Source organism: Sinocyclocheilus rhinocerous, unplaced genomic scaffold, assembly GCF_001515625.1.
Source record: "Sinocyclocheilus rhinocerous isolate Xijiao unplaced genomic scaffold, SAMN03320098_v1.1 scaffold3060, whole genome shotgun sequence".
NCBI lineage: Eukaryota > Metazoa > Chordata > Actinopteri > Cypriniformes > Cyprinidae > Sinocyclocheilus > Sinocyclocheilus rhinocerous.
In genome coordinates, this window is record NW_015635031.1 from 247015 (window position 1) to 257840 (window position 10826).

The following is a 10826-nucleotide window of genomic DNA, read 5'->3' on the forward strand; positions in this document are numbered from 1 at the left end:
TATCTAAAAATAGAATTCATTTTCTACCATTTTTTATTAAATAAAATGTCAACCACTTAAAATATTAAATAAAATGTAAAAAAAAAAAATATATATAGCATATAAAAATGGTTAAATATACTTTTATTTTATTTATCATGTGGTATCTTTTGTTTTGTTTTCGATGAACTGTATTAAAACCGGTTAGGGTCATTTGACCCGAAACATTATAATAATCATTATGCATAATAACAGTTTAAGGATCCCACAACAACTGAAAACAAAAACATACAATGTGTTATTGCCGTTTTTTAATTAATAGATTATATAAATACTAATATGGTCACTTTACAATAGCAGGGCATTTAGTTTAAGCTGAGACATTGTTGCAAAAAAACAACAACAATATGATACATTTGATCTTTCTGCTTTGTGTCTCAGTGGTTGCTGTTTGACAGTTGCCCATTTTTGAGCATTTGATAATATCGCGAGATCTAGAGTACAGCTCTGAAAGCGGCTATGGTTTACTCTGTTCTCGCGAGATTTAATATGAAGCTCTGAAAGGGGCGTGTGCGCGCGTCTTGACTGTACGGACCTGTCATGACTCATGACGCATACACCAAAATTATGCTTTACAACTTACTGTCTGGTCACCAGTAACTCATGAAAAGCTTCGTACATTAACCAACATGTCGGACGAAGAGCTACCGTCTACTTCTCGGGAGGCGCACGCGGAGGCGGAAGAGGTAAAGAGAAAGAGAAGTACAGAATGTGTGTAGCAAACGGACATGAAAAGCAGGATGCAGAAGTTTCCAGTTCATCTGCGTTTGGGGGGAACGGAACATGGCGGGAAGGCGGAGTTCAGTTCACATCTGCAGAGCTTTAGATGTTTATTACTCAGTGTTTCAGAGCATGTTTTTGTGGCTTTGACAGATTTGCATGCAGAGTTGCGCCGCTCTTCGTGCAGCCACAGACGGAACGCATGCAGATCTGTCTGTTCGACATCAACAGCTATATGCAGGCATGCGTAAATAAACACTCACATACTCATCACTGTTACTCTGAGCTGAAATGTCTCTGATGTCATTCTGGCTTTATTTGAGCTTATATAAGCCTGGGTCAGCGAGAGTATTGATCCTATGTCACTATCAGCAGTTCATCTGGGCTCCAACTTGTAGTTATCAAAAAGAGTCGTTTTAATAAGCGATTTAAACATTATATTACATGACTGGTCACACTTTATATTGTTGTTCATATTGCTGCGTTTACAGAAATCGCGTGTAATCAATTTGTATTGTTATTTATTGTCATAGTTTTGTGATTATGATGTAAGATTTGTAACACATCCCCTAAAAAAGTTACAATGGTAACCATAGATTCTGCTGAAATACTATAACTAGTACAGTTATTGTTACTGGAATAAAATTCTGGTAATGTATGTGCCACCACATGCATATAACAATATTAATAAAAAAAGAAATGAATGGATCTCATAATGATTTATTTTGAATGTACAGTAGAAACAATAATTATAGCAACTATGGTAATCATGACAACCTGTTGTAATGAATGGTTGATGTTACTTGTTACTGTTACATTACGCTTAAGTTACAGGTGAAGTAAGGCTGCAGCTTTGAATAACTGGATAAAAAAAGCCAATTTATTAAAAAAAACAAAAAACATGTTGTTCCACATCCTGTCATCAGTGTTATGCTCTAGATAAAATGCTAACTGCAGGTTGTAAAAAAAGAAATGTAGTAAATGTATTTGTACGTGAAAGGTTTTAATTTATAACCATTACATTATAAAACAAAAACACCTGTTTACATACAGCTGTTAAAGCAGAATTTCTCAATTAAAAATATAACAATTAAAATTATAATAAAGGGAAAAACAAATTTATTTCTCTGGACATATTAACATTAATAAGTGTCATTTCTTCAGCGGTGGCCTGCGATTGAATTTTCAGAGTGGCTGACAAACATAAATAAATATAAAGCGAACCAATAAATATTTCAGCAGGTTTGGTTAGGGCTGCACGAACAAAATGACAAAAATGATATTCGCCGATTATTCCCTACGAATTTACGTTAAATTATGTTTTGAAAAGCATTATGCCATTGTTTGAAGCAACTGCATGCCATATTGTTGTAAACAAGCTGAAAACACTCTTCCTGAAATACTTTTATTGTTTTGCTATTATAATGTTATACTAAAACTAAAACAATGGAAATAACTCTTAAGCTAACCTGTAGAAAGAAAGAAAAAATACTCTTAAGCATGCATAATAATGTAAGTAGACTTCTGTTTTGTAATTGTGCCTTTGAACGATTGCGTGGCTGTGATATCCTTAATTGTAATCACAATTAGAAATTTGATTAATTGTGCAGCCCTAGGTTTGATGTTTATATATTTCTCGTTAATTATGTTTTACAATAGCAGGACAAATCTTCCAGTACCATATGTGACCCTGGACCACAAAACCAGTCTTAAGTCGCTGGGGTATATTTGTAGCAATAGCCATAAAATGGTTTTATGTTTACGCGATGCAACGCGACGAGTAAAAAGACAGTATAAGTCATTATAATCAGTAATTATGTCCCCACTGGATGCAAAGATATTTTTTGTAAATTTCTTACCGTGAATATATCAAAACTTAATTTTTGATTAGTAATATGCATTGCAAGTTCATTTGGACAACTTTAAAGGGGTCATATGATGCGATTTCAAGTTGTCTACGTCACGATGTGGGAAGATTTGCATAATGCCGACCAAATGTTCACGCAAAGAAAGAAGGCGTAACTTTATTGTTGCTGCCGCCACCACCGCCATGTTGTGAAAACGCTGTGTTTCGTTGCGAAAGCGAAAATAATTTGTTTGGTAAAACAGCGCATTTTATGGAGGACTGTTTCCAGATCCTAGGAGAGTAGACTACAATGCCGTCTGTTCTGACTCACAATCTGTAAGTATGTTTTCATATTTAAAGAATTTGCCATTGATGATTCAAACGCGAGTTTTGAGCAGTGTAGAGTAGCACTTGTTGTTTGTCGTTTTTCCGATCACAAATGCAGACATAAAAACATAAAATGGTTTTATGTTTACGCGATGCAACGCGACGAGTAAAAAGACAGTATAAGTCATTATAATCCATAATTATGTCCCCACTGTATGCAACAAATGCCTTGTTTATAATGGGTTTTATGATTTTCTCAATATTTTGATTTTTTTGCACCCTCAGATTCCAGATATTCAAATAGTTGTATCTTGGCCAAATATTGACGTATCCTAACAAACCATACATCAATGGAAAGCTTATTTATTCAGCTTTCAGATGATGTATAAATCTCAATTTCAAAAAATGGACCCATATGACTGGTTTTGTGGTCCAGGGTCACATATAAAGTGATCCTTATTTAACTATTTATGCACTATTTCATTATGAAAAATGTAAATATTTACCTATTGGTCAGTCTTACTTGTTTTAAGATGTGTCATTAATTGGATTTTCATCTGTAACAGATTTTCTTAATCTTTTGTCTTACCGCAAATGGGTTTGGTGATGTACTAATGTGATACTGAAAGCTGATTGGTTTGAGTTGTTACCTCTTATCATGATCGGGTATATATATGCAATTGGAGATCAGATTATATGCATCTGTGTAAATTGAATAAAATAGAAGGACTGGCACTGTTTGTAAATATATTATACATTTATATATAATTACATTTACATCTACATTTAGTCATTTAGCAGATGCTTTTATCCAAAGGGACTTACGAATGAGGACATAGAGCAAGCTAGTGTTAGAGGCCTTAAAATTTTAATTAAATTTTTGGAGCTAAATATAACATCCAACAAAAAATATTTCAGCAAAATTTTGATCCTTTTTCAAAGAGCTCAGTCTGTTTCATACGCATATGAGCTGTCAACTATTTATTAAAGTCTGTGAAATTTAATGGGGAATTGCTGGCCGTCAAGATGAGCCTTTAGACAAAGTGGAAATATTTACGTGTATTACTAATATTTATACCATAAAATGAAAGTTATACGTGGAGGAAAACATGTTTCTAGCGCATTAAACGGCACACGCATCTGTCACAGCACCTGGCATCGAATAGTTGTTACAATATATATATTGTCTGCATGTATTGGTATCTAAGGTGTGTTTTTGATTTGTGTTTCTAGGAAGACGCACCATTTCTCCTGGACCCTCCTCCTAAAGCAGCTGTGAAGGAGAGCTTGGCTGACCCTGAGTATGAGGAAAAAAGAGTGAGTCTGTTACACTTTTAATCCACACTGTTAATGTATAATGTAGTGGCAGCTGGTTTTTAAATACATTGAGGTGTTAGTCAGTGGTAACCACAGGTGAGAAGAATGAGGTTTGCAGTTCCAACCCTCAAGACCAACCAGAGATGGAGGTGAAATCAACCAGATGAAGGAATTTACTAGATGTTAAGCAAATACTGAATTCAGACATGCTAGATGCCTTCCTACATTTATATACTGCTTATGAATTCAGCATTTTTCAGATTTCAGGCACAGTTTAGGTCACATTTGGCAGAATTTTAAATTTTTTTTAAACGATGACATACAAATAATGTAAAATCAACCAATTCATTTTAAAATGTCTCATACGTGTGTCTCATACAAAAGTGTTTTTTTGAAGTTTGAAGTTTGAAGTCATAATTTGCAGATCATAATTTACTCAAAAACCTTGGTCTCTCCCTTGGCTATAGAAAACAGACCGTGCCAACAGGTTTGAGTTCCTGCTGAAGCAGACAGAGCTGTTCGCTCATTTCATTCAGCCTGCCAGTCAGAAATCCCCCACCTCACCTCTGAAGGTCAAGGTGGGGAGACCCCGAATCAAACAAGATGAGAAACAGAACCTGCTGTCTGTCGGAGAGTGAGTCAGACACACATACACAGACATGCATGCTCACACATTCAGATGCATGAGGTTAGCGATTATTCCCAAAGCTGTTGGTCAGACATGTCGTCATGGTGATTTGGTTTGATTTATTTGTGGCCCGTGTTTGTGTGTTTCAGTAACCGCCATCGTCGAACAGAGCAGGAGGAGGATGAGGAACTCTTATCTGAGAGCAGGAAGGCAGCTAATGTTCTTGTTCGTTTTGAGGAGTCACCATCATGTATGAATCAATGTTTTTATGAACAGTCAGTCTGTTTCTGTTTATTAATGAGTCTCACACTGTTTTAAATACAAATAGCAATTAATATATATTAAAAAAAATTCAAATTTTGTATTACACAGGAAAAATAACAAAATGCATGTTTGAAACTACTTGAGAGTGAGTAAATTTCTTAACGGAAGTGGTCCTCAACCAGGGGGCCTCAGCACAATTCCAAGGGGCCTCAAGATGACTTAAAATGACTTAAAATTAGACAAAACAAGCATTAAAATAAGCCACAACAACTAAAAAACTAATCATTTCTTTTAATTCAAACAATCAACAACTCTTTTTTTTTTTGAAGAACTAGGATTTACACTTTCTTTGAAAACCCGATTATATGAGGTAGACATTAATATGATCATTTAAATTAATAAATTAAAATTAATAAAATATTATAAAATAAAATATAACTCTATGGTAATTGTTTATAACTAAGTAATTTTTTTTCTAGTTATGCCAAGCTCAAAAATATTTTATCGGGTAGAAATTGTGAATAAAAAATATTTGTAATATTTATATATAAAAATCTTTATCTTTAATTCTTGTTGATGGGCCTTGGAGTCAAAAAGGATAGGAACCACTGCTTTACAGGGGGAATGTAAAGTTTCTGCAACACTAAAGGTGTATTCACACCTGTCTTGTTTGTTTCGATTGAATCGAACTCAAGTTCGTTTCCCCTCTTGGTGCGGGCCTTTTTGGCAGGTGTGAATACAGCAATCGCACTCGGGTGCGGACCAAACAACCGTACTGAGACCCAGCTGAAGAGGTGGTCTCGGTCCGCTTCCAAACGAACTCTGGTACAGTTCGTTTGACCATGGCTTGCCGCAAAAATTACCATGACTATGTTAGGGGAAAATAGTAAGGAGATATTTGAATTATTTATTAATAAACTAGTGTTTTATGAGTCAGTGTTGCAAAGATGAAGTTGATTATCCTGACTCGCCATGTCATCATTGGACGCACCTTTAGAAAGAAATGCATCTTTACACATTACATAATAATAAGAGTTTTTGTTTTGGATTTGAATTATTTCGCGTGAGGTGTGTACGCGCTCTGGCGTAGTTTACGCAAGCGCCGGAAGTGATCTCTCGCGCGTATACGTCACTCATTGTTTACACAGTGCACAGTCAAAAAAATCGACATTGTATTTGGTCCGGACCAAAGCAAGTGAACTAGTGGACTTTCCTGGTGTGAATACACCCTAACAGTCCCAAATGGAATGGCAAAAATAACAATTGTTTCCAAGCACAAAGAATCCCACAGAGCCCATGCATCGTTATTATTTTTCTGTCTCATTTTCTTTAAGGCATTTTTTCTTACTTTATAGCCTCTTTGAGCTCCTGTATTCTTGGAAACAGCAATTATTTTTATAGTTTTGAAATTACACACTGCACCTTTAATAACACACAAGGTGACAACAAATGCACACGAACTGTGTTATCAAGCAGCTGTCAAGAACAACAGACACCTGTAATGTGATGTGTAACATTTAAGCACCTCATCCAGTACTTGATTTCATGAGATGATTTATTATAGCTCATTCACCTGTGATCAGATTCAATGGTTGCTGATTATTCATTTTTGATTCATCGACAGATGTTAAGAATGGAGCTTTGAGAGATTATCAAATCCGAGGCCTGAACTGGATGATTTCTCTGTATGAAAACGGCATCAATGGCATCCTGGCTGATGAGATGGTAAAAATCCCAATCTGTTTCTCTCTAATGTTTTAAAATAAAGCTCAACGCATTGAAACCCAACATGGTCCTAGTGGCAGGTAAAAGCAACTATATGATAGTCCTTAATGGAATCCCTACATTTTCAGAAATAGTCTGAATATGCGTCATTGCAGAACCACACAGATTCATTACAATGAAAACGCGGCTCCGGCATCTTTTCAGAGGCTTCAGTAAGACTGTGATTTTTCTGGGTCTGTCTTGTTGATGTCATAGACTGTGAATCACTGGATTTCTGTATTCTGATTGGTTCAGGGTCTGGGTAAGACCCTGCAGACAATCGCGTTGCTAGGCTACCTGAAGCACTACAGGAACATTCCCGGCCCCCACATGGTCCTAGTGCCCAAATCTACCCTGCATAACTGGATGAATGAATTCAAGCGCTGGGTGCCCACCCTGCGCAGCCTGTTTCATCTCCTCCCACACGTTATGTTGCTGTATCTGTCACAGTTGTGTTGGAAGTTTGTGTGCAAATGTGCTGTGTGTTTAAAGAAGTCTTCACTTTAGATTATAAAACCAAGTTTATAATCAAATCAGCAAAGAGGCTGGGAAAAAATGGCTCCAGACTGTTTTTAGTTGAATATTCATTTCCTTGATTCTACAGTACCTTTCAAAAGCTTGGGGCTAGTAAGATTTATTATTAAAAAAAAAAGAAGAAATTAATACTTTTATTCTGAAAGCAAGGTTTGCATAATCGCTAACCTGATGTTCTGGGACTGTTGTTTCTTCCAATTAGGCAATCATATTCCAAAATGTATCTGTACCAAAATGTATCCATGTCTTGGCAATTATTCTCTTAAGCAGTCGGTTATGTCTTAAATGAACTTAAACAGTGGTGAAAGAAATCGCATGCGTATCATTATATTGGATCCATGCATCAGGTCTTAAAGGGACAGAAGCCTATAAAAACCTGCTGCTTTCCGTGTCATTAATGTTAAAGATTAATCTATATTTAATTTATACAGTGAACACTATGCAGTGTTATTTTACATGTAATTATTACATTTCTGTACCTGAAAATCCTTTTTTTTCTGAAAAATGATCCAATGTGTTACTCAAAATCTGGAATATGATCCTAACCATGAATTTTGTGATCCGTTGCACCCCTACTTTCTTGACTTATTATTTGAAGAAAAATACATTCATATAAGTTTTTGATCATGCTGATTTGTCCACAGAGAGATGTGACACTGAAAACTGGAGTAATGCCATCATAGGAAAAATTACATTTGAAACTGTATTAAATGAGAAAATAATTTTAAGTTAGTGTATTTAACATAGATCATTGTCTAAGAGGCACGATTTTGATCATAACTCGGTGAGAAGCCAACAGGTCCCCATAAAAAATAATTTCTAAATTAAAAAATAAAAATGCAACAAAAAAAAAAATGCTTCTCTAAAAGTTAGGTTTAAAGGTTAAAAATTAAATCAATAATATTAGCTCTGTATAAAGACAGTAGAAGTCAATCGAATGTTACTTCCAAGAAAACATATCTGTGTGTGTTCTAAAATTTCAGGATTTTGATTCCTGGTTTGACACAAATAACTGTCTTGGTGACCAGAAGCTGGTTGAAAGACTTCATGCAGTGAGTCTTACTCTCTCTTTGGAAGATATTTTTAGTATTGTTCAGCATTGAAGTAGTTTTTGTTGTTGTTGATGATGATGATAATGATTGGCTATTGAGTGGTTGTTTTCAGGTTCTGCGTCCATTCCTGCTGCGTCGTATCAAAGCAGAGGTGGAGAAGAGTCTTCCTCCTAAGAAAGAGGTGAAGATTTACCTGGGGCTCAGTAAAATGCAGAGAGAATGGTAAGATCACACACTCACAACTTCCTTAAAAACAAACATTTGTTAAGGGGATGAGACATAAGGCCCCTTTTCAGATACTGGATCACAGTCGTGTAGCACTTGGCCACATAAAAAGTTTAGTGCAAGTTTACCAGATGTGTTGTAATTCATATCTAGGGATTTGCCGGTATCAAATTTTCATGTTGCGATTAATTGCTAATGCTTTTATTACGGTATACGGTATTATCACAATATTGAAATTAAGTTTAAAAAAAAGTGCTGTCATAATACAGTATAACAGGTTTAACTTTTTTAACAGGTTCAACTTTTTTCTTATAACAAAAATAACTGAACATTTAAATGCAATAAAGCAATACAGAAAAATGTACAAAGTTAAAAGTTTTACACAGATTAAAGTGCAAAAGAACTATAAAGACCAATAGGTATCACTTTACAATAAGACCTCATTAGTTAACCTTAGTTAATGCATTAACATTCACAATGAGCAAAAGCTAATGTTAACTAATGAAGCCCTAATGTAAAGTGTGACCGAACAATAAAGAATCAAAACACTTTCAAACAATATCTAGGGCATGTTGTAGTCCAGATTAAAATGTAAAAAAAAGTTTGAAAATAAATAGCCTATTAAGTCTAAATATTTAAGTATTTGGTGCTGTGATGAACATCATAGCAAATACACAAATCTGAATGGCTGTTTAAATAATTTAAACATGATTCAGAAACAGACGGCGGTGTTGTGCATTTTGACCAGTTTATGGGAAAAGTATTCTTAAAATGCATTCAAAATTCGGAATAATTTGTAATATATAATTACTCACGGTATTTAGAAGTGCCCACGATAACAATATCGTGCATATTCATTACCGTGATATATCGCATTACCGAATACCGGCACAAGTCTATTCATATCACTGAAGCAACATTCAGAGGTGGGCAGGGACAGATTCTGACCACATCTGATGAAAAAAAAAAAATCTTATTTTTGAGGCCGATCGTCGATCACAGAAAGCAGTATCTGCCGATACGATCACTGATATCAATCTTTTTAAAGCCTTTTTTTAATCATGTAGAATTATTTATAGTGATACTCCAATCAGGATTTTTAGACATTTATTCAGGGCCTGAATTTCATTTTTGAAAATGGGGGGAATTCCCCTCTTAGGTGACTCTTGTGAGAGGGGATTTTTTTATTTGAAGGGTGGAGGGGGCATTTTTTTGACATTTTTCAAAAATACATATTTATCTCACCTAAATGTTTGATCATGTAGTGCATTTTTGTTTTTACAATCGTGCAATTGTTGCACAGTAGCTTACACACAGCACAAGCCTGATTTTGTGAACTGTATGTGAGGTGGCCTTTTACACCAGGTTCACACATACTCCGTTTGCAGTGCATATGCAGTCCATGTGTGGTATGTAAGTGGTGCAGAAGCAGCGCAATGAGTCCTGCTTTCACACAGGCTGTTTACCACAAACAGAATTTATCCATTATTTTGATTTGTTGTTACTGAAAATGCTTTTTCAGCATTGTGATTTTTTTTTTACACAGTACAGTAATACAATCGTTCATAGACGTGTTTAACACAATAAATTTAAGCATCACATTATTCAATGCTCTTTACTTTTGCATTTACTTCTAGATTTATATATTAAGTTGCTCAAGCAATTGGCAAAATGTTTAAACTACTTGTCTTACATTATCACAAAAATTCTAAATTAAAACTTACCATTGACAGAAACAGTCAGCTCTACTGCCTTTTCTTTTGCATCTACATCTTTATTCCAAGCAATCCTGCGGTTCATAAAGAACTTTGTTTTCCTACCTCCACGAGTGCCATCTATTATTGTTAATTATATGCATTTATTGTGTAATTACTTCATTTTCGTGTCAATCCATGTTCATATTTACTGCAAACAATGCGCTGTCACTTTAATTCAGCACGTGCAGCACATACAGCAAACTTGGTGTGGAAACGATCTCTGCACTGCTGCAGACGCACCACTCCTGGGACCACAACCGTGTGTGCAGTGTGAACGCTTAAATCCGTTAACATGAGCACGGAAAAAATACGCACCACATACGCACTGCAAACGGAGTATGTGTGAACCTGGC

General features: G+C 35.4%; 1 protein-coding gene across 1 annotated transcript in view; it reads left to right on the forward strand.

Moving 5' to 3' along the window:
• Positions 1 to 590: 590 nt before the first annotated feature.
• Positions 591 to 10826, forward strand: part of LOC107746246 (SWI/SNF-related matrix-associated actin-dependent regulator of chromatin subfamily A member 5-like) — a 26833-nt gene continuing 16597 nt past the window's right edge. The window contains exons 1-8 of the mRNA XM_016560378.1: positions 591 to 725; positions 4166 to 4249; positions 4717 to 4883; positions 5027 to 5127; positions 6766 to 6866; positions 7161 to 7331; positions 8423 to 8491; positions 8604 to 8713. Coding sequence (XP_016415864.1) covers positions 669 to 725; positions 4166 to 4249; positions 4717 to 4883; positions 5027 to 5127; positions 6766 to 6866; positions 7161 to 7331; positions 8423 to 8491; positions 8604 to 8713 — 860 coding nt within the window. The 5' untranslated portion in view covers positions 591 to 668. The remainder of the gene's footprint in view (positions 726 to 4165; positions 4250 to 4716; positions 4884 to 5026; positions 5128 to 6765; positions 6867 to 7160; positions 7332 to 8422; positions 8492 to 8603; positions 8714 to 10826) is intronic.